We start from the raw sequence: 24564 nt of genomic DNA on the forward strand, positions 1-24564 counted from the left end.
CTGGTCAGGTTTTTGGTGCATTTATATCAAAGAGAAGAATGTAACACCTGTAGCTTAAAAATGATTTACCTTTTCTCCTTTCAGATTCCTTTGAAAATTATGCATTTCCAACATTTTCTGTTTTTTTATTTTTAATGTATTATAATTGTCTGTTTAACTGTCAACTCTTCCCTTGCATCCAAGGATAAAGTAACTTTTTGCATTGGTGAAAGCTTTCATAACCCATTATGGTGAAATTGGCAGGATAATTTAAAGTAGATTTTGCATATATTTTATTATGTTTTGCCTTAAGAACCTAATTTAGTTAATTTTGCACAATGGGGAAGTTTTGCACCTTATAGCTTAAGACCAGAGATTCAGATAAGTATTTTTTGTTATCATTTCCCACAACAAACCTGTTAGAGACTTTTTGATTACTTTAGTTGTTCCATATTCCCAGTTTGAAGCACTATTTCAAATTATCTTAACTTTGCCATTGAAGGTGGGCAGAGATAATGTTTCAGCCCCTGTTAATCTGTCTGTAAACAATATATCACAAAAATGAATGGATGGTACACAGATAGGGCATGCCCAAGGAAGAATTCATTAATATTTGTCAAAAATGCAGATCCAGATCCAGATCCAGGAATTTTTTTTATAAAAGATCCCTTAATATTGGGAGATAGGGTGAATTGGCTTTTTTTTAGAATGCTGTGAGCTGTTTTATTTTAGAATGTTGTTGATTGTTTTGGAATGTTGTGGATTGACTCAGCTGCTGTGATGGAATTTGTCACAGTGTCAAAATGTGAGCAGAGTTTTCATAGCAGGTTGTTGAAGCTGAAGCTCCTCAGTGAGATGGAAACTCTTGATAAAAATATTTCTTTTTTCAGCTTTGTAGTTACTGAGGATCAACCAGACAGGGAAAATCCTCAAAGAAGAGCTGCGTGATTGTAAAAACGTTGAGTTAACAAAGTATGCGGTCTACTGAGTGCCCTCTTCACTTGTTTAGATTTGTATTTGGCACCTGGAATCTCAGATTTGAACATACTGTGTTCTAGGCCCATACGTTCTGGGATTCCCTCTCTACACCTCTCTTTCCTCCTTTAAGAAACAACTTAACCAGGCTTAACCGCCCACGCAGAAGATGCAACACCTGCCCCTTCACTTCCTCTCTCCTCACCGTCCAAGGGCCCAAACACTCCTTTCAAGTGAAGCAGCATTTCACTTGCATTTCCCCTAACTTAGTCTACTGCATTCGTTGCTCCCAATGCGGTCTCCTCTACATTGGAGAGACCAAACGCAAACTGGGCGACCGCTTTGCAGAACACCTGCGGTCTGTCCGCAAGAAAGACCCAAACCTCCCTGTCGCTTGCCATTTTGAACACTCCACCCTGTTCTCTTGCCCACATGTCTGTCCTTGGCTTGCTGCATTGTTCCAGTGAAGCCCAACGCAAACTGGAGGAACAGCACCTCATCTTCCGACTAGGCACTTTACAGCCTTCCGGGCTGAATATTGAATTCAACAACTTTAGATCTTAAACTCCCCCTCCCCCCATCCCCATCCCGTTTCTCCCCCCTCCCTCCATCCCCACCCCGTTTCTCCCCCCTCCCTTTTTTTTCAATAATTTATATAGATTCTTCTTTTCCCACCTATTTCCATTATTTTTAAATCTATAACTGTAATACCCTGTCAGTCTTTCCACCCCACCCCCACTAGAGCTGTACCTTGAGTGTCCTGTCTTCCATTCTTAATTAGCATTTTTCTTAGACAATATCACCACCTTCAACACCTCTTTGATCCTTTTGTCTGTGACATCTTTTGATTATCTGCTCCTATCACTGCTTGCTTATCTCCACAATCACCACACCCACAACTTCTCTCTCCCCCCGCCCCCCCACCTTAAACCAGCTTATATTTCACCTTTCTCCTAACTATGCTTCAGTTCTGCCGAAGGGTCATGAAGACTCGAAACGTTAACTGATTTCTTCTCCACCGATGCTGCCAGACCTGCTGAGTTTTTCCAGGTAATTCTGTTTTTGTTTTTGACCTTAACCAGGCTCTTTGACCAGGCTTTTGATCACCTGACCTAAAATCTCCTTATATATTTTGTTTTATAATGCTCCTGTAAAGTACCTCAAGATGTTTTATTACATTAAAGGCACCGTATAAGTGTAAGCTGTTGTTGTTTGGGTTAGAGGTGCAGAACCCAGTTTCAATAAATCTGTGCACATGTATTCGTAAACTTCCTTAAAATGAGAATAAATTGGTCTTTCTATGATCCAAATTTATATCACATAAAGCAGGCCATACCAGTGACTGACTGTTGGCACTCTTTTCCATACCAAAGAGATCTCCAACCTAATAGGAAAAGCAAGTGCACATGCTAATGCTCAGTGGCCAGGAATTGGACCAAATCCCATTCTTCAAATGAGTGGTAACAGATTACTTTGTCCTTTTGTTAGGAGATGGTTCTGAGCAAAGTGGGATGACTTGCTGTTTCATATTACCCATGCCTGTGGGAAAGAGCTAAGTCTCTATCTAGCATCTCTAACCTGACAGCACAATTGTGATCAGTAACTAACCATGTGCTCATTCTATGTTACAACACTTGTAAATGATTTTCTAACTATTGAAGAATTGATATTGATAAGAATCAAATTCTCTTTCAGGAAAGAGGGTTGGCACCAGGATACTACAGTGTGGACAGAGGAGACTTCAGTGCCAGGGAGGTTTCCCGTAAAGCATCAGGGCCAGGTTGGGCAAGAGCGCAAGAAGTAGAAAGGTTTGCTCAGACACCACAGTTGTTTTATAAGGAACAAAAGCTAAAGAAGAAGTTTTTGGTAAGTAATGCTTTCACAGACTATTCTATTCACATATACTTATTTTGTTTGAAATGTAGAAGAATTTAAGAACTGGTTTTGCATATTTAGGTCATTGGTCATTTTCAGTAAATGTAGGTCAAAATCTGACCTATAGACCACGTACCTGCATCCTGGGGCCTAATTTTTTAGTTACCTCTAATTTAAAATGCACGTTTGCACCAGTAGATAAATCACTTCCTATCTTTATAAGGCATAAAAACAGGCACGATTGGACAGCAAATCGGAACATCAGATCATGGCGGTAACTGTTACATAGCACAACACATACAAAACCTGAGTTGCCTAGTTTAAGCTGCTACCCATAGGGTGCAAGATTAATGCTGGAAACGCAAATCATTTCTGAGCTGCTGTGGTGCACCTTGTTACAATCCCTGTAGAGGCTGATAAGTTATAAGAGAGACATGAATTTCCCAGTGACCAATGCAAAAGGTCCTATGACAAGATTTCACCTTTTAAGTTACTGTAATAAACAAACTAAAACCAACATCAATAAAACAATACTTGGTAGGCACACTACAGAAAAGGTCTTCCTTATTAACTCCTTAGTGCAACTAAAAACTCCACACCACAATGATACATTATACCGCACTCTCAGCAGAAATGTGGTCTTGCATTTTAAAATCCCATGTTCCTCCCAGCTTTAGCAGGATTTCTTTTCCCTACCTCATCAGGGTGAATCTTCCAGTGTCCTTTTAAACAAATTCCCCTTCACTCAATCTTCTGAGCAAATTTTAATGGACTTCTAGTAGCAAGGTAACTTCTGGTGATTCCCTGGGTCAAGATATTTAGGTTTGCGAACAGCGGGCAGGGCCCGCTCACTGACACGTAAAATGACGTGGGATGACGTCGGGTGGAACTCCCGACATCAGCCCGCATGATTTCAATTTTCAGGTCGGCAGGGGCGCAGCCAAATCAGCTGTGTACCTGCCGACCTGTCAACGGCCTATTGAGGCCATTTAAAAAGTAATTCAAGTAATTAATGGACCGGTCCATCCAACCTTAAGGGCAGGCCAGGAGCCCTGGCGGGCTTCAGAGAAAGCATGAAACCTCATCCACGGGCGGGATGAGGTTTCATGATGGTTTTTAAAAGTTTAATGAAAGTTTGATTAAAAGTGATGGACATGTCCCAACTCATGTGGCAGTGTCACATGCAGGGACATGTCAGGGAAATTTTATTTTTGCCCCTTCACCATTTTAAAATTTGGCGCCGATCTCCCTGAGGCAACACTTAGCCTTAGGGAGATGAGTGCGCTCTTTTGCACGCATGCGTGAAAGAGCGCACTCCCGGCTGAGGGATTTCCCCCCTCCACCCGACAGGGAGCGCACAGCACTTCCTGGCGGACATCACACTGGGCAGGCCTTAATTGGCTCGCCCATGTAAAATGGCAGCGCATCCCCGTTTGGTGGCGCCGATTGGAGGCGTGCCTGCACGCGCCCGCTCCTGCACTTCCCCCCCGATAGGGGGAAAATTCTTCCCTTGTTTTTAAACTCTCCACAATCCTTAGTTCCTAGTACAGGGGTGTGTCCTCACCAACACTTTACTTGATGATTAACCCAAAAGCAGTCCTTTTCTTCTGCCTGGCATGGCAGGATCTGCTTTTGGCCTTCTCCCCCAAATCCCTCGGTCTGACTGAGAGTACATGAGCCTGGGCAGCAGCATGACCATTTGCCTTTTTTTGTGTCAAGGTGTTAAAATTTGTACTTGACTTTGAATAAACTTCAAGTTGAGTTTCTGTCTCCATAACAAGCAGGTCACATGGGTTTGTCTCCAGGCAGGTTTTGTATGAAGTCAAATGGACTTGTCTTCAGGGAGATTTATTAGGAGGTCACATGGGCTTGTCTCTAAACTATTCAATTTTATTTTGAATTAAAGGAGACAGTTTAAAATATAACTGTCTAAGTCCAGCATTCATAACAACCTGCAGAGGCCTTGAGACAGACTTCCCATTGGTCTGTGTGGGCATTGCTTGACCGAGCAAAACTAAAGGATCCAGGGTGAATATGGGATCTTTTATACTCTCTGAAAGAATTACAAGGAAAAAGGAAAAATACAAATGCAAAAAGCAACAAAATCTGTAGCAATTAATATATTCCAATGCTTTACAATTTTCATTTTTATATGAACCACCGTCCTTTGTTAGTAATCTTCAAGATTGTTTTTAAAAAAGCAATGTCAGAATAGCCAATATCCAGGAACTAAACAAATTATCAGAATTCAAGAGGCATAAGTACTAAATCTTCAGAGCAAAAATGTTTTAAGATCAGAATCTTGGAAGATGTTGGAGGAGGGGCTGTCAAGGTGTTTGGCCACACTCTCTCTACATTACAGGTTCCTAATTTCAGCCATCAACAAGAGACAGCAAGTGATAGCCAGTTCCTTTGTGTCATTCCCTGTCCCCCAACCCCATCCCCACCCTCACCCTCTTCCCCATGCTCCCCATCCCTATGTGGAGGGCTACTTGTATCTGGACAGATATCATGACCCAATTCTAATCTCTTAGAATGCGGGTCTGATGTGTTTCAAAAAATTAGAGCAGTGTCCTCTGAGACTAGTCCAGTCTATTCCTCATAATGGTGTAAAGTTCCCATGTGAAATGATCTTAGACAGCTTCAAACCCTACATCCACAGTATAATTTGATACTATACAAAATAGGTATGGAAAATGCGACTGCTTTTTCTGGGTGAGATGAAAGATAGTTATAAAAACAAAAAACTACTGCGGATGCTGGAAATCCAAAACAAAAACAGAATTACCTGGAAAAACTCAGCAAGTCTGGCAGCATCGGCGGAGAAGAAAAGAGTCGACGTTTCGAGTCCTCATGACCCTTTAAAAGAACAGTTCTGTTGGAGGGTCATGAGGACTCGAAACGTCGACTCTTTTCTTCTCCGCCGATGCTGCCAGACTTGCTGAGTTTTTCCAGGTAATTCTGTTTTTGTTGTGAAAGATAGTTACTTGTTTTTACTCCCCTTCATTGAATTTCCTGAGAATATTAAGTTCAGTACTCTTATAGGAAAATAGGAAGAGACATGTAATCATTTGCTTCTATTATTGGTGCTACATAATTAGACAGGTTTGAGAAAGTGGCAACACAGATACTTCCTCACATTTCCCACCTTGTGAGAAGATAATGGGCTTTTATTCAATGCTTCCCAGTTAGATGTGATTTTCTCAGGTTGGGAAAGATAATGAGATTTGCTAATGCAGCATAACTGAATGGGTTTTACTCTGCATCAGAGGCCCAGGAACAGTTATCACTGGCGCTAGATGCAAAAATAATTGGAACGCATATTCCATGCTTCAACACTTTTATCTTTTATCTTCAGATAAAACTCACTTCACTAAAAATTTTGGAAATCTGAGTATTTGGTTTGAATTTTGCTGAATGTGGCATTTGTAGGATAATTTGGTTAGAGTCTGTGCAATTGATTGATTTGTAAATAAAAGTTTGTAAGTCTACCAATCAAAATTGAGAAAAAAATACACTTCTGTATTTTTTTTAACCACAGGAAACGAATCTTGGCCCAGGTAAATATGATATCCCAAATTTTCTTGACTTAATGAAGAAGAAGAATCCTAGAAGCAGAGGCATTTGTGACACTAATGAGGAGCGCTTTAGAAATAAACAAAATGTAAGGATTTAAGTTATTGCCTTTTTAAACAGTTTCTGATGCACATTTTCATATTATTCTGACAAAAATGTAACTGAAGAAAATAAATGCATATCTTAAATTAATTCAAGGGGATTAAATGCAAAATTTCCTCTGTCAGCTGTATAATGACATCATGAAACCCTCCTCTTTAATCAGGTCTATATGCTTTATATAAGTAGTTGACAAAGATTGTTTCTTCCTACAGGTCTATTCTACAGGGTAACTCTATTTATTGCATGACTGTTCATATCAGCCTCAAGATGCCAGTAATTTTCAGTGCTATTCTACCAGTCTGTACCACCAAAAAATATTTTCACTATCAATATTGCACTGCACAATTTCAATTTGTGACTGAACTCACAAAATTCAGTTGTTTGTTGTTTCAACAATGGTGTTAATCTGCTAGTCAGAGAAATTTTCAATGAATATGTTCATTTTAGATATCATGCTGTGCTACTTTAACCCCAAAGAGTTAAAGCAGGTGAATTCTTATCAAATCAGAATATAAGCTGAAAGAGATTACATTACTTTTACTCTGTTCTATTTTTCAGGTTGACAGCCCAGGTCCTGGCACATATGGAAAGGGCGGGATTCCAACTGCAGTGCTGGAGGAGAAAGCTAAGAAGTCTTTTGGATCACAAGGATTGATGGATTCAAAAGCCTCAAAGAACCGATCTCTTAACGCGGTGGTAAGTATATCATTCTGTTGCATTATTTTAAATGATCACAAGTATTTGCGATTATGTTGTGCCTTTAATGTAAATATTTTCTCAAGATATTTCACACTGTTTAAATATATATTTGCCAGAATATGCTGCAACTAAATAAACATTTCACTATTTCCTTCAGTTATAAAGCCCCCAGACTGCAGTTATTACAGTCCGAAAACAAGTATCATTTGCAAAGTATAGAAAAAGCACTCAAGAGACCAAGCCTCTGTCTACTTTGACTCCTCAGAGATAATTTTTTTTCTTCACCACTTGCGCAGGAACCTGATGGAAAGGATTGCCCACCAGTTGCTGAACCCATCCAATTTTCATTACATTAATTTCAATGGAAGTTAAAAACAGGCAGGTTCTACAATGAGTGGGAGATCAGCTCCACCAGGTTGCTATTCAAACAATCAAGTTGAAAATTTCCTCTCCCTTGAATTCAGTATTGTTCCTGAATTCAAACACTAACTGGGGCACGAAACCTCTAAGCCTAGAAATTACTGTTGACATTATTAGCAGATAATAATGATTTGATGACATTCCCTTGTCCACTATTTTAACAAGTTATTTCAAGTAGGTGAATATCTCCACTGAAATCTAAAACCATGGGTGGAAGAATGTTTAATGATCACTTCTATAGTAATTTTGCCAACAGTAACTTTCAGGTTATTCTCAGTATTATGCCATTAGTTTTTAAACGATTATATATCCTTTTCCAGGGCTGTGACTTGTCACCAACTACCTACGACCTTGGGAATAGCATAGATAAATTAATGACACGAGTGGTCAGTAAACGTGGCCCTTACGACCTCTTTACAGGCAAAAGGAGCGATCGTATAAAAACTGGGCACCTTGCAACGGTATGTATATTCACTGCTATATTTTTCTTGTGGTGCTTTAGGTCACCTGTTAGTTTGGAGATCATTGGAGATACCTATGAAGTATTGAGTGCTGTAATGAGTGAAAACACTGAGACCTAAATTCAATACCACTCGATAATGGGTTGGAAATGAACAAGTAATGGATTCATGTGCCAGAAGAGAGAGCCTGAAGGACTGTCCTAAATTTGTCCTCGGGCCTTATTGGCATCAATTTGGAAGTGTGGGTGCCAAATAAACAGCTCACCAATCTGGCCTTTTGAATCTGGCCTGTAGATAACTTCAGGGGTGTAGGAAGAGGCAAAACTGGAGGGGTGAGGGAGTAAGCATGGGGCAGCAGCAGTCTGAAGTATTAATGTGAAGTTGGAGAAACACTATTTCAAGATTGAAATTCGCCCTCTACCACTCTTGCCTAAAAAACGGTCCCTGACAAATTTAGCGGCGGCCCACAAACTATGCAAATAGATTGTGGGCTGTTGCCCTGCTAAATTAATTATTATTGCATCAGTTTTATAGCTAAAGTTTGAACTTAGAACAATATTGAATATATGCTCCATTGTTCCTGACTATTGTAATATAAGTGTGAATTCATTTATACTGATGGGATGAAAAATGCCTATCTCTCAAAGAGTCTTAAGAACAATGCATTAAGGCTGTCTCAGTCTCTCCTTCCCAGCACAACACTGGATATAATTCTGCATTCAATGTTATTAAATTGGTAGACTCACTCAAGTCGGAAAAAACATGGGGCAAAATAAAACTCACTCTGGTGGAGGACAGATGAAGTTAAGACACATTGGAACCAATATTTCATATACAGTGCAGGCACTGTTGCCAGTGCAAAATGTGCTCCCTATAGGCAGCTTGCTGATTCGGGTGGGATGGGGGCATGAGATTTCACCAGGTGTCCTCTACTTAAAGGTAGCTTGCAACATCTTAAAGGATAGGGTAAGTGATCAGTGATCCTGTGGAGCAACAGGCAGGATGTCTTGAACCATGCATCCCCAGACTCTTTGAGGGGGATGAGTGAGCAGCAGGAAGGTGGTTCTCTTCCCCTCTGATGGGTGACAGTGCCAGACAAAATTAGTCAGCAGAAATGGAGAGAGGTAGCAGAGTATATAAATGCCACAAACATTCTGCTAAGGACCTGTCAGGAATATAATATAATGACCTCTGGAGGATGTGCTTATCCTCTCTTGTGCTATTCTCCTTATCCTTATCATAAGTGGTGAGATTATACATCTATTGGACAGGCCCAAACCCACTCCTAGAGATAGTCACCCATGAAGACACTAGAGAAACTCCACTTGGGGGAACAAGAGCAACAGAGGCATGGGAACTCCATCACCTGCAAATTCCCCTCCAAGCCACACACCATGCTGACTAGGATCAATATTGCTGTTCTTTCACTGTCGCTAGTTCAAAATTCTAGAACTCCCTGCCTAACAGCACTGTGGGTGTACCTACACCAGAGGATTGAAGTGGCTCATCACCTCCTTCTCAAGGGCAATTAGGAATGTGATGCAATCCCATGAAAGAATTTTTAAAAAGTTACACATGCTGAACAATTTGTTACCCTAGTCAGGGTAAATCCACTCTGTGATTGCTGATCATTATTTCTTTTAACCTGGATACCTGTTCAACAATCCTCAAATACCACAATGAATCAGTCCATATTTAATATAGTGAAAAGTATTATGAAAAGAAACCATAATTTCTGTGTCACTTTTCAAAATGCATTGACTAATTGATACTTTGCAGCCCTGTGCTTAAATACAGATAAACGCATTCAAACGTACACAGACATATGTACAGACAATACAAGTTCTAAATTTCACTATAGAAGGAAAGACCTGGAATAAATGACTGAAAGAAAGTTGTGTTTGTTTATTTTCTTTTAGAACCCACTGAACCTCTATCCTGGAATGTATAGTTACAAGTCATTCATTGATGACCTTTTCAGTCCGGCAGAGAAAAGACATGGAAGGTTCAGCACGGTCGAACAGTACCCGTTTCCCCCGGTGGAGAGAATATTCTACAGTGGGCTGAATATGTTTCGACCACCAGTAGTTAGTCTCCCGGACTCCTGCTTTATTACATTTTTCATGAAAAACGATTGACATTTATTTCATTGTGTTTTACTTGATGTGACATTGATGCTCTGTCTTACAATCTTGTTCTCCTGGTTCCACAGGGTAAGTCTGTCTTTTACGATGTGAAACAACTTTCCAGACCAGAAAATCGAAAACCACCTCCTTTTTTGTCATCCACAAGCCGGGGTGGCCGTGTACCTGCTAAAATGCTCACCTTTAACCCTGTAAGTGTGAGATCTACGTAACAAGGCATCTATCTCTCCCCACTCACTCTCAACAGTGAGATTAGTCTAAGGTATTTCAATCATCTTGCCTTAAGCAGATCTCATGTGCCCGATGGGCGAGAGCCTGCAGTCCTGTGGTTTGTAGCCCCTACAGCAATCTGGACTGATGCAATCCCAGAACACTAGTTCCTACTGGACTTCTTTTGTCTCCAAGCCTCTCCAGAACACTATTTTATCAGTATACTTGCGCTAAGCTAAGATTCCAAACTAGCTGGCTAGATTTATTTACAGAAATCGAACATTTAGGCTGCGTAAAGAACACACATTATATATAATGGCAGCAGTAAAAAGCCTGATCTTCAAAGCTATGTTCTGCCCTTGAGAGGAATCAGTGAGTGAAGTGAGAATCTGTATTCCCGAAGTCTATGGCATACTCCAGCATTCACTTTCAGTTCCATTTCACCCAGGACTATCCTGTTTCTCCATCTCTTCTCCGCTCATAGTTTTAAATAACCTATTAGCCTTTGATCTGAATGTCAAGGACATAATGTTCAAGGACATAATGGCTGTTCTGTTTCCAGGTTGAATGATCCACAGTGGGCATTGTTCACATTAAACAAGGTACTGCCCAAAGTGGATTGGACACCACTCAATTGTGAGTTGTTTTAGTGTCGAGAAATGTTAGAGGTCAGATTTATGATTAAAGAGAGGGACACAGATTACAGACACCTTAAAAAATACGGAGGTACTATGCCTTTATTTTAAAGAATGTGATATATCAAAATAGGGGACATTTTCAAGAAGAATGCATGAAACTTGATCAGGCTGGGATGAGGGAAATGAAGCTTCCCTTAGGGGAAAAAAGCTTAGCCATTTGAAGGAAACTCTTTTTATTAACATACCAATAATTTTGTTTTGTTGCAGAACAATGTTGGCGTAGGTCGTTATAACCCCACTAAATATAATAAAAAATCAGTGAATGGCTGCAATTCGTCATTTAAATCCAAGATTCAGCGCTACCTCGGCAATATGGAAAGGGACAAGTACATGCAGTAAGTTTACAGACATTGAATTGTGCCCATTACAAATTAGGTGCCTAGTTCCTGGTTTTGAATATTTCTGACTCCTAAATGAAGTTAACCTTCACCATTCTGTGGTCACAGCCTCCCAGGAATGCTATAATGTCCACGTCATACCTTTTAGGTATTTTATGAAAACCCAATCAATCAAGATGGGTATTTCCTCCTGTGTTTTCCTTGATGTACTAAGTCAAGAAATAGTCACACTTTGCATTCCCAAATCGGGCTCTGACCTACTTGGGCTTTCTCAGCTTAGATTGAATTGATTGAAGTTTCTCTCTCTCTTTTAGCTTTTTACCATGTTACATGGGATCGCCTCAATGCTGGCTGGTCATCCTTCTCCATCCCATTCATACTATTTTTGGATTTGACAGGTGGATGCCCTTCCTGCTACAAACATTCCCCACTAATCTGTGCTAGGGACTGGCACCAGTACACACTGGTTTGTCTGCACCAATGGCTGGAGTATTTTGTGGCCAACAGGTCCTGGAGTGGGACTTGAGCCCAGGGCATTCAGGCTTAGCGACAGCGGTACCTCTTTTTAAATATTCTTTTATGGGATGTGGACATCATGTTAGGCCAATATTTGTTGCCCATCCCTAATTGCCCTTGAGAAGGTGGTGGTGAGCTGCCTTCTTGAACCACTGCAGTCCATGTGGTGTAGGTACATCTACAGTGCTGTTAGGGAGGGAGTTCTGGGATTTTGACCCAGCGATTGTGAAGGAACGGCGATATATTTCCAAGTCAGGGTGGTGTGTGGCTTGGAGGGGAACTTGCAGGTGCTGAGAAGGAGCCTTGGTAAGTTGCTGCAGTGCATCTTGTAGATGGTACACACTGCTGCTACTGCACGTCGGTGGTGGATGGGGTGCCAGTCAAGTGGGCCGCTTTGTCCTGGATGCTGTCGAGCTTCTTGAGTGTTATTGGAGCTGCACTCATCCAGGCAAGTGGATATCACACTCCTGACTTGAGCCTTGTAGATGGTGGACAGGCTTTGGGGAGTCAGGAGGTGAGTTACTCGCTGCAGCACTCCCAGCCTCTGACTGCTTTTGTTTTTATTCATTCATGGGATGTGGGCGTCGCTGGCTAGGATACCATTTATTGCCCATTCCTAATTGCCCTTTAGAAGGTGGCACTGAGCTGCCTTCTTGAACTGCTGCAGTCCATGTGGTGCAGGTACACCCATAGTGCTATTAGGGAGGGAGTTCCAGGATTTTGACCCAGCAACAGTGAAAGAATGGTGAAATATTTCCAAGTCAGGGTGGTGGGTAGCATGGAGGGGAAGTTGCAGGTGGTGGTGTTCCCATGTGTCTGCTGCACTTGTCCTTTTAAATGGTAGCGGTTCTGGCTTTGGAAGGTGCTGCCTAAGGAGCCTTGGTGAGTTCTTGCAGTGCATTTTGTAGATGGTACACACTGCTGCTACTGTGTGTCGGTGGTGGACGGAGTGAATGTTTATGGATGGAGTGCCAATCAAGCAGGCTGCTTTGCCCTGGATGGTGTCAAGCTTCTTGAGTGTTGTGGGGGCTGCACTCATCCAGGTAAGGGGGGACTATTTCATCACACTCCTGACTTGTGCCTTGTAGATGGTGGACAGGCTTTGGCGAGTCAGGAGGTGAGTTACTCGCCACAGGATTCTTAGTATCTAACCTGCTCTTGCAGTCACAGTTTTTATATGGCTAGTCCAGTTCAGTTTCTGGTCAATGGTAACCCCCAGTATGTTGATAATGGAGTATTCAGCAATGGTAATGTCATTGAGTGTCAAGGGGAGATGGTTGGATTCTCTCTTGTTGGAGATAGTCATTGCCTGACACTTGTGTGGTACGATGTTACTTGCCAGTTATCTGCCCAAGCTTGACTGTTATCCAGGTTTTGCTGCATTTGGACATGAACTACTTCAGTATCTGTAGAGTCACGAATGGTGTTGAACGTTGTGTAATCACCAGTGAACACCCCACTTCTGACCTTATGATAGAAGGAAGGTCATTGGTGAAGCAGCTGAAGATAGTTGTGCCTGGGACATTACTGCAAGGAACTCCTGCAGTGACGTTCTGTGACTGAGGTGATTGACCTCCAACAACCATAACCATCTTCCCCTGTGCTCAATATGATTCCAACCAGTGGAGAGTTTTTCCCCTGATTTCCATTGACTCCAGTTTTGCCACATTTGATGCTACACTCAGTCAAATGCTGACTTGATGTCAAGGGCAGTCACTCACACCTCACCTCGGGAGTTCAGCTCTTTTGTCCACGTTGGGACTAAGACTGTAATGAGGGCAGAAGCTGAGTGACCCTGGCAGAACCCAAACTGGGCATCAGTTCATTGCTGAGTAAGTGCCGCTTGATGGCACTGTTGATGATCCCTTCCATCACTTCACTGATGAAGTGAACCTGGAGTTATTAATAATCTTGAGCCGCTAGAGAGTGTCATTATTCTATAACTATTCTTCTATTTTTAGGGAGCGTCTGGGATCTGGAAAACTCAGGTCAGATCAAGATGATACCAACTGAAAATAAGTTTTGTGTCTTAACTTATCTGAATAAACATCTCAATAGATTTACTAAGAACCACTTTCACAATTGATTAAATTCAAAACAATGGTGTGTTTCGTTCAAAAGAAGTTTGTTTCTTGGATTTTATAATCAAGTAAAGGAGCCTGTAACTTATGGGATAAATAACTTGAAGATGAATATTGTCCCTCAATGTAATTGGCACAATCCAAGACTTTAAAAATTGTTTTATTGTTAAATTCATTGTTTATGCTATTTTCTTTTGTCCTATCGAAGTACAGGTCCTGCATCAGTAAATGTTGTGAACATTCTTCATATGCGGTTCTAGACAGTGTGTGCTGATAGGCTATTTGATCCTGTGAGGAATCATAGCTGCACCCTCACATACACACAAACATCTCAATGGTACTCTTTCCACTGAAATCATAGATACAAGAGTCTCTCCAAGATTTAAACATGTAATCTAGGCTGCTTTTCATTGCTGTGGAGCAGGAATGCTGCTGCTTTCAGGTCAGATGTTAATCCAAGGCCTCATCTGTCCTGATACTGGATAAATAAAAGATCCCACAGAACCAAAGAAGAGATAGGAAGTTCTTACAGTTTCCTGGCCACAATTTATCCCACAATCAACACCCCCACTCCTCCCAACAACAGATAATCTGATAAATTGCTCTTTGTGAGACATTGCAGTGTAGAAACTGGCTGACATTTGCCTGTATGACAATAATGATTACAATTCAAAAATAATTTTTTGGCTGTGAAGTCCTTTAGGATGTGAAAGGTACTATACAAATGCAAGTTCATTTGCCACTTGATAATCTGATTTTCCCCGAACCAGAAGACGCAAAATCAAAATATAGGTTTACTGTCAATTCAGCTCATAACATTTTTCTCTTGCCCCATTTTTATGAGTGGAATTTTAGAAGGCACAGCTCTTTGATAGCTGCAGCTGTTGGACACAAATCCTCCATACAGAACATAGGGATAGGAGTAGGAGTAGGCCATTCAGTCCTTCAAGCCTGCTCCGCCATTTAACTAGGTCATGGCTGATCTTCTACCTCAATGCCATCTTCCCGCACTATACCCTTATCCTTTAATGTCTTTGGTATCTAGATATCTACCAATCTCTGTTTTGAATATGCTCAATGACTAAGCCACCTCAACCCTTTGGAGTAGAAAATTCCAAAGATTTACTAACCTCTGACTGAAGAAATTCCTCCTCATCTCAGTCTTAAATGGCCTACCACTTACTCTGAGACTGTCTCCGGTTCTAGACACCCCCAACCAGGGGAAACATCCTTCCTACATCTACCCTGTCAAGTCCTATAGGAATTGTGTATACTTCAATTAGATCATCTCTCATTCTCCTAAACTCTAGAGAATACAGGCCCAATCTCCTCAATCCCTCCTCATAGGACAATCCCACCATCCCTGGGATTAGTTTGGTGAACCTTCATTACACTCCCTCTACGGTCAGTACATCCTTCCTTAGGTAAGGAATCCAAAAATGCACACAATATACCGGGTGTGGTCTCTCTAACAGATTTGACAAACATGATTTCCCTTTCATAAATCCATGTTGACTCTGCTCAATCTCACCATTATTTTCTAAATGCCTAGATATCAGAACCTTTAGAATAAATTCTAGCATTTTCCCTCCTACTGATGTCAGGCTAACAGGTCTGTAGTTCCCTCTTTTCTCTCTCCCTCCTTTCTTAAATAGTGGGGTCACATTTGCTACTTTCCAATCCAATCTGCAGGCACCATTCAAGAATCTAAAGTGCATCCACTACCCCAACAGCCACCTCTTTCAACACTGATGTAGGTCAACATGTCCAGGGAATTTATCAACTTCCAGCCCCATTAATTTCTCTAGCACTACATTTTTACTGGTACTAATTTCTTTCAGTTCCTCAATCTCACTCGTTCCTTGGCTCCCCAATATTTCAGGGAGGTTCCTTGTATCTTCCTCCGTGAGGACAGACACAAAGTATTTGTTTAGCTTTGCTGCCAATTCCTTATTATCCATTATAAATTCTCCATTCTCTGCCTATATACATACCTATAGAAACTTTTACAGTCTGTTTTTATGTTCCTTGCTAGTTTAATTTCATATTCTAAAGAAGGCTTTTTAAATGGAAAAAATATCCTCACACATTATCTTCCCACCATCTGGTTCACTAACGTCCCTCAGGGAAGGAAATCTGTCGTCCTTACCTGGTCTGGCCTACATGTGACTCCAGACCCACGGCAATGTAGCTGACTCTTAAATGTCCTTTGAACAAGGTCAATTAGGGATAGGCAATAAATGTTGGCCTAGCCAGAGACACCCACATCCCATGAATGAATATGTAAAAAACTGTAACATTTGCTGTGTAATGTCATTGCCATTACTGGAGATGTCCCAGTGCCTATCAATACAGCGGCCTTGGAACAAGAGCTGGAAACACACTGCCAGGGTATAAATCAGCCCAATATTTATGACAGTTAAACAAGATGGTATGTAGCCTACCCCAGTTGACCTGTTCAGTCTTGAGAGTGGTTTGGTAGTTGCATTTGTAACATGCTTGCAGTGGCCACAGTCCATATGTACATCAGAATAAGCAAGGGACTTGCAAGACTACTGGAAAATCAACTTCATAACATTGTTCGAATTTCTTCTCACTTTAAATGAAAAGAACTTTATATCGCACCTTTCACGACCTCAGGACGTTCCAAAGTGTTTTACAGCCACTGAAGTAGATTTGATGTGTAAATTTGATGTGTAAAGCAAGGAAAGATGGCAGCCAATTTGCACACACCAATAAAATAAATGGCCAAAGTATCTATTTTTAGGTGTCAGTTGAAGAATATGTAGGACATCAGGAGACCTAAGCTGCTCTTTTTAAAAGTGTGCTGTGAAATCTTTTATATGACCTCTGAGTGTGTTTGGTTTCCTATCTCATCTGAAAGATGATACCTGACAGTATAGCACACCCTCAGAAATGAAGACTTGCATTTAGGGGGAGATGGTGGCGTAATAGTATTGTCACTGGACTGGTAATCTGTAAACCCAAGGGTAATATTCTGGTGACCCTGGTTCGAATCCCACCATGGCAGATGGTGGAATTTGAATTTTTTTTTTAAAAAAAATCAGGAAATAAAACTCTAATGATGATGGTGGAACCATTGTCGATTGTTGTAAAAACCCATCTGGTTCACTAATGCCCTTTAGGGAAGGAAATCTGCCATCCTTGTCTGGGCTACATGTGACTCCAGATCCACAGCAATATGGTTGACTCTTAAATGGCCGCTGAACAAGGGCGGTTAGGGATGGGCCGAGCCAGCGGCATCCACATCCCATGAACAAATCAAATAAAAAATATAGCATCTTTCACAACCTCAGGATATCCTAAATCACATTACTAATGTACTTCCATAATGTAGAAAACATATCAGCCAATTTGCTCCGTATTGTGATAATGATCAAATAGTTGATGTTGGCTGAGCAATAGCTGTTGACCAGTTTATCATGTTACGAGATCCAGACTTGCCTCATCGGTGAGCAAGGGCTGGGAACTCCAAACCCCAACATGCCTCAGGAGTTTCCTTGCATGCATAAGACCATAGACCAGGGGAGGGCAGTGCATGTGCATTCCTGCATTTTTAAGTTCTTCGGACCGATGGGCGGGCCCAGTGCGCCTGCGCAAGAAGAAAACGGAGTGAAAACCAGTTCATATGATTGTGAGCGGAGCATCAGAATCCAAGTGAGAGTCCCAGACAGGGAGAGGTCCAAGTTGAGAAGAGAGAGAGAAGCAGAAATCCAAAGGTGCTGCTGGTACTCCAGGTAGTTAGGGTCTGAGAAGCCTGGAAGAACCGAATAGGTCACTGCCTCCGTACTAAAAGGGGTTAGAGTTCAGAAGAAGCCCTGGGTGCCATATATAGCCGGGTACATACGGGAGACCGGAGTTCAGAGAAACCCAAGGGCAGCGCCAGCTCAGTGAAGCCAGCAGTCTAGTAAAGTGCTGAAATTACACTGCAGCCTTTATGTACGGCCATAGCCTCAGGAATCCAGGGAAACTTAGCCTCAGGAGATGAGATTGAAACCCTGGGAGGCGTGTGGTCATTGACGCTGAACAAGTTGGAGCGAATTCCAAGGCAAGATCTTCGAACGTGAAGACTAGAATCTCTCGTGAGAGACAGTTTCAACAAGATTGGTTGACTCAGTGTTTACTGGCATCTGGGTGGGTTGTTGAGAAATCCGTGGGATCTGTCTTGGTCGCTTCTGCCATTTATTGTGCAGTGTGTCGTGTTCAACCACTGTTTGCCTGTTAATTCACACGTACCTCATATTGACCCTGAATGCTACGAGTACGAGATAGATATTGCAATTGTTTTATTGCTGAAAAAGAGAGACATGCTGTCAAAGCTTTTCATCTTGCACTTATCAGGACATATACACAAGACTACCATTTATAAGGGAACAATTTATACTGCATGAGAAGAGAGTGTTGATTGGTTGACAAGTGGACTTTGATTAGTAGAGGCATTGCTATGGAGAATGCACCAGGGAGCAGTTAACTTCTAAGCTTTTAAATTCAAGAAAAGGTAGGTCAGCTATGATTGGAAAAGGCACTGCGATGGGGAATTGCTGTCTGCAAGCTTTTGTTTGATTGAAAAAAGGTGCAATGCATGGACATGCTCCTTCTGTCTGCAAAGGACAGGGGCCTGTGTTCAATATATGTAGCTTCCAGTACACGTAAGTGAGCCACACTGCAAGCCTGACTGGTAATCTTAAATTGGTTGTCAGTGTAATTCTTAGCACAATTAGGATTTTTTAGCAAGTGCTGTCCAATCATGGAATCGTGTCTAATGTTGGACACTGTCTCAAGTTTTGCAAGCACAGGCTGGTTGCGTACGATCAGTATTTTACCTGTTGTGGACAGCTGAGGAGACACGCCATTTGATACAATCCACCAGTCTTTAGGACGTATGTATTCTCCACTAACAGAATCCTGCCGTCAAGCCAAGACGATGTTATGCCTATCACACAAATGAGTGATATGGTATATGAATTTCAATACCTGTGAAATGCCAGGTATGTGGGCTGTATGCCCTAACAACTGGCCAATCATATCAAACAGCACATCCTTAAGCTTTTCGCAATAGTCAAAATACATCAGTGCCAAATGAAAAGCTTCAACAGCATGTCTCTTTTTTCAGCAATACTCAAGTGCCGTACTAGCAAATTGTTTTATCTTTCTGATCTTGTATAGTAAAGTTTATTTTTGTTTGTTCAAAACCCTTGGCATTTTGTGGCTTTATTCTCCTAGCAAGTGTCTTGAATGTCAAACTTAAGTCAACTTTAAAAGAAAAAATTATTGGTCCCTAACCAGGTCATACCAAGAACTTGGGGCTCTGGTCCAGGATCATAACAATCAGGGTGTTTCTGCCCTTTAAAAGTGCTCTTGTCATCTCTACTGGTGCTACAGTCGCTCGCTCACATTTCCATATCCATTTCAAGCGTGGTTTAAAGTTGCAGGTGAAACTAGGTGAAAACAAGTGAAACCTTTTGCAAAAATTCGAATTGCTCAGAATCCATTTAGAAGAATCCTTTACCCCAGGGTAGCAACTGACACAACATTATGGCCTACATCTTAACACATGTGATCATGAGCCCAACAGGAAGGCTTACAAACAAGCTTGAAGTCTCAGAGTCAGCAACAATTTACAAAGGGTCGGTCACATCTGACTAAGGAAGTTGAATTTTTGGGGGCAAGATCATTAACAAGGTGGACAGGGGTGTATCTATGAATGTTGTCTATATGGACTGCCAGAAGGCATTTGATAAGATTCTTAAGATTGGAAAAATTAGAATGCATGGAATTAACGATAAATCTGGGGCATGGTTAATTAAGTTGGGAGAGAGGAAGGAGTGGGGCTAAAAGGGAATGTACTTTGATTGGCAGGTTGGGACAAACGCTTCAGAGGCTTGGACAATCTACAGCAGACACCTCACGGGACCCGAGAAGTACCATTAGCGGTGCCTTTGCAAGATTCTCAAACCCAGAGACATGCAAGGCGGTCCAACAGCAACTTTATCTCCCAAGTTAACTTGCCCAGCATCAAGACTCTAATCACTCAAAACCAGCTCTGCTGGTCAGGACATGTTGTGCATATGCCTGACACCAGGCTCCTGAAGCAGTTGCCCCACTCAGAACTTGGTCACGGGAGGAGACACCCAGGAGGACAGCGGATATATTTTAGGGGTGTCCTCAGAGCATCCCTGAAAAGGTTAAACAAACCTCTACCCACCAACTCACAGGAGACCCTGGCTCCTGACTGACCAAAATGGAGAAGGCTCATTTGGGAAGACACCGAACACAGACTTTGATGGAAATGTGCAGAGGCAAACGAGGTGTCAAGAGTGAGCACAAAAAACTCATTCCATTGAGAAATCACCTGCACACTGCATGGAGAAAGTTCTATTCTGAGCACTCAAAAGCTTTCCAAAGGAGAAGCAAAGCACTACTGTCAATCCAAGCACTTGTTACCCCCAGATAACCTTAGTCGTGTAATTATAATGCAATGCTGTAAATAACGCAAGTTCAGTAGATGTAGCACTTGATCAGTTTATCACCATTTACAACTTTACACTGAATAATATTTTAAACTTTACAGTTGCCCACCAGGCTACATTAAAGCTCACGGTTAAGATTCTTAATGTTAGCTAGCCATATTTTCCCCAAACTTTAAAAAGAGCTAAGAACTGAGCTCTCTGCACACTGGTATACAGAATTCTGCTTTGCTGGAGCAGAATGGTTTGATTGGTTTTATGAAGCTGTATGTGCAGTATAATTTAACAAGTAAACAGCACATATTGTTCAATGACTAATTCACAATTGAGTTTAGTGACAGGATGTTACGGCACACAGCAAGAAGTTCTGCAGAGATTATGGATTCAAAAGAGACACAAAGTTAGGAGATGGCACAGAATTCTCAGGTTTTAAAATATATTTTGGACCATACAGGTTGTTTAGAAGAAATGCAAAGCACGTGAAACAGTGTCTACTTAAGGAACAAAATTTTATTTAAAAGCACAACAAAAACATAGGATATTTAAACTGCATTGAGATGAAAAGGGAAAACTTGATTACCAGCAGACTCAAACCTTCAACAGGGAGGTCAGTACTAAACAAAGGATTGCTACTATTAAAATACTGCTGTATCATTGGTTTGAGAGGCTGTTCCTTCATACATCCCTGCAAACAGCAAACTGCTCACCACCCCCATAATGAATCATTTGGCTCTTGAATTTCACATTTTATCAGGTCCAAATAAAGAAACATAACAAAAATCTTTCTTTACTCTTAAAGCGATGACATCAAATTCAACAGTATGATCAGAAAGTTGTTTGATCAAACAGGTGATATTATCATATGGCACTTTTTAAAATCTCACCAAATGTGTACAGGTAAGGATGAATTCAATATATAATTCAGGGAATACCTTAAAACAAAATGAAGAGCCTCTTTCACAAAACAAAAAAGGAAGCTAGAAGTCAGAAAAAGGCACTTACTATCAGCAAGTACCACAAGGCAAGCAGGAACTGGATTATCTTTGGAACTCTGAATTCACACAGTAACCTTTAGGCATTGCAGAAAATTAATAAAAGGATTGCAAGGTTGCAATTTCCTTTTACAAAATGTCAAGTTTATGTCTTCCCTTCCCTCTTTCAATAAGATAATTTACAGTCATGTGACACAATATAAACAACAAGTAAAGCTTTCAAGTTACCTAATTTGCACAGACAAGCTTCAACAAACTTTAAAACAAAGGAAGAGATCTAATTGGCTCTAATTTTGTCAGAGGGTGATGTTCCATTATTTTGTCAAACATCAACTGCCTACTAACTGCAGAGGTGTAACCATATAGCAAGAGTAGGGTGAGGGAAGAGAATGCATGCTCAAAATAAATCTGATCATGCAGAAAACATGTTCCATTCTTCCCAACTTATGCTGTACACTCACTTTAAGGTGCAACTGCTCCATTTGGCTTAAATACATAATTAACCATAACTTTGGAGTCCTCTGCTGTCTTTCTACTCACTCACACTGAAGTCAAAGCTTGCTCCTACAATAAAATAACAAACTGAACCAATATTCAACTCCTGGCTGTCCGTTTTCCAGGCACAACATGGAAAATCGTGTGTTGTATTTCTCCCCCTTAATTCTTTGGAAATCTATTTTAAAGAGCAAGGACAGTCAGTTTCATCATATCGCTAAATGCCAACTTGCCGATGTAAGTAGTTATGAAAGTCACAAACTCTTTCCATAACAGCAGGAAAAATAAAACAAAATCTGGACTTTCTGAATTTATTTAATATTCAATGCATGCATTCCAAACATCTGATACTTGAACCCCCTTTTAACTCACTGTGAGCACAGGGCCAGAACAAAAAGCACAAAAAGCTGGTGGGGCGACAGTGCCACGGGTATGAGCCTTCTCTCTCAGGGTGTAAGCTAATCTTTTCTTACAACACCCCAACTCTGCAAGTCAGCTGGGTCAAACTGCCCTGGCAGCAGCTGAGCTGCAGCAATCTGCTGCTGCTGGGCCCTCACTGACTCTTAATACCTAGAGCTTATCAACTACTAAGGGTGCAAATCACAGAAATATTAGAGTTAATCTTATAAGGAAAGCACTATAGGTTGACTTGGGTGAGAAAAAGCTGAATGGCTATTACATTTGACTGTTCACTTCCAATTATTTTTTACCATTTCTTGTTGGAAATGGAGGGGGGCAGGGAGAGAAAGAGGGGGGTGGCAGGGAGAGAGAGAGTGTCTGGGAAAGAGAGAGAGGCAGGGAGAGAGAGAGAGGGAGAGAGAGAGAGGCAGGGAGAGAGAGAGAGGCAGGGAGAGAGAGAGAGAGGCAGGGAGAGAGAGAGAGGCAGGGAGGAGAGAGAGAGCAGGGAGAGAGAGAGAGGCAGGGAGAGAGAGAGAGAGGCAGGGAGAGAGAGAGAGAGGCAGGGAGAGAGAGAGAGAGGCAGGGAGAGAGAGAGAGGGGCAGGGAGAGAGAGAGAGGCAGGGAGAGAGAGAGGCAGGGAGAGAGAGAGAGGCAGGGAGAGAGAGAGGGGCAGGGAGAGAGAGGCAGGGAGAGAGAGGCAGAGGGAGAGAGAGAGAGAGGCAGAGGGAGAGAGAGAGAGAGAGAGAGAGGCAGAGAGAGAGAGAGAGAGAGAGGCAGAGAGAGAGAGGCAGGGAGAGAGAGAGAGAGAGGCAGGGAGAGAGAGAGAGAGAGGCAGGGAGAGAGAGAGAGAGGCAGGGAGAGAGAGAGAGAGGCAGGGAGAGAGAGAGAGAGGCAGGGAGAGAGAGAGAGGCAGGGAGAGAGAGAGGCAGGGAGAGAGAGAGAGGCAGGGAGAGAGAGAGAGGCAGGGAGAGAGAGAGAGGCAGGGAGAGAGAGAGAGGCAGGGAGAGAGAGAGAGGCAGGGAGAGAGAGAGAGGCAGGGAGAGAGAGAGGCAGGGAGAGAGAGAGAGGCAGGGAGAGAGAGAGAGGCAGGGGAGAGAGAGAGAGGCAGGGAGAGAGAGAGAGGCAGGGAGAGAGAGAGAGGCAGGGAGAGAGAGAGAGGGGCAGGGAGAGAGAGAGAGAGGCAGGGGAGAGAGAGAGAGAGGCAGGGAGAGAGAGAGAGAGGCAGGGAGAGAGAGAGAGAGGCAGGGAGAGAGAGAGAGAGGCAGGGAGAGAGAGAGAGAGAGGCAGAGGGAGAGAGGCAGGGAGAGAGAGAGAGGCAGAGAGAGAGAGGCAGGGAGAGAGAGAGAGAGAGAGGCAGGGAGAGAGAGAGAGAGAGAGGCAGGGAGAGAGAGAGAGAGAGAGAGGCAGGGAGAGAGAGAGAGAGAGGGGCAGGGAGAGAGAGAGAGAGAGGGGCAGGGAGAGAGAGAGAGAGAGAGGCAGGGGAGAGAGAGAGAGAGAGAGGCAGGGAGAGAGAGAGAGAGAGAGGCAGGGAGAGAGAGAGAGAGAGGCAGGGAGAGAGAGAGAGAGAGGCAGGGAGAGAGAGAGAGAGAGGCAGGGAGAGAGAGAGAGAGAGGCAGGGAGAGAGAGAGAGAGAGGCAGGGAGAGAGAGAGAGAGAGGCAGGGGGAGAGAGAGAGAGAGGCAGGGAGAGAGAGAGAGAGGCAGGGAGAGAGAGAGAGAGAGGCAGGGAGAGAGAGAGAGAGGCAGGGGAGAGAGAGAGAGGAGGAAGAAGGAGAGAGAGAGAGGCAGGGAGAGAGAGAGAGAGAGAGGCAGGGAGAGAGAGAGAGAGAGAGGCAGGGAGAGAGAGAGAGAGAGAGGCAGGGAGAGAGAGAGAGAGAGAGGCAGGGAGAGAGAAAGAGAGAGGCAGGGAGAGAGAGAGAGAGGCAGGGAGAGAGAGAGAGAGGCAGGGAGAGAAAGAGAGAGGCAGGGAGAGAGAGAGAGGCAGGGAGAGAGAGAGAGAGGCAGGGAGGGGGAGAGAGAGAGAGAGAGAGGGAGGCAGGGAGGCAGGAGAGAGAGAGAGAGAGAGGCAGGGAGAGAGAGAGAGAGAGAGAGGGAGGCAGGGAGAGAGAGGGAGGGAGG

At 42.6% G+C, this 24564-nt stretch overlaps 2 protein-coding genes across 4 annotated transcripts in view; one reads left to right on the forward strand and one right to left on the reverse strand.

Moving 5' to 3' along the window:
• LOC144692741 (ciliary microtubule-associated protein 2-like) overlaps nucleotides 1-15878 on the forward strand; it is a 35328-nt gene extending 19450 nt beyond the window's left edge. Inside the window, exons 3-10 of one of the 2 annotated variants that reach the window (XM_078561825.1) lie at nucleotides 2650-2820; nucleotides 6371-6493; nucleotides 7066-7203; nucleotides 7947-8087; nucleotides 10007-10174; nucleotides 10300-10422; nucleotides 11347-11474; nucleotides 13955-15878. In XM_078561825.1, the coding sequence (XP_078417951.1) occupies nucleotides 2650-2820; nucleotides 6371-6493; nucleotides 7066-7203; nucleotides 7947-8087; nucleotides 10007-10174; nucleotides 10300-10422; nucleotides 11347-11474; nucleotides 13955-14006 (1044 nt within the window). In that variant the 3' untranslated portion in view covers nucleotides 14007-15878. The remainder of the gene's footprint in view (nucleotides 1-2649; nucleotides 2821-6370; nucleotides 6494-7065; nucleotides 7204-7946; nucleotides 8088-10006; nucleotides 10175-10299; nucleotides 10423-11346; nucleotides 11475-13954) is intronic. The other variant, XM_078561826.1, reaches the window with a different exon arrangement.
• The window catches only part of ttc22 (tetratricopeptide repeat domain 22), an 82534-nt gene that overhangs the window by 55821 nt on the left and 2149 nt on the right, over nucleotides 1-24564 (reverse strand). The gene's annotated exons all lie outside the window — the stretch shown is intronic.

This window comes from Cetorhinus maximus, chromosome 17, assembly GCF_964194155.1.
Source record: "Cetorhinus maximus chromosome 17, sCetMax3.hap1.1, whole genome shotgun sequence".
Taxonomy (NCBI): Eukaryota; Metazoa; Chordata; class Chondrichthyes; order Lamniformes; family Cetorhinidae; genus Cetorhinus; species Cetorhinus maximus.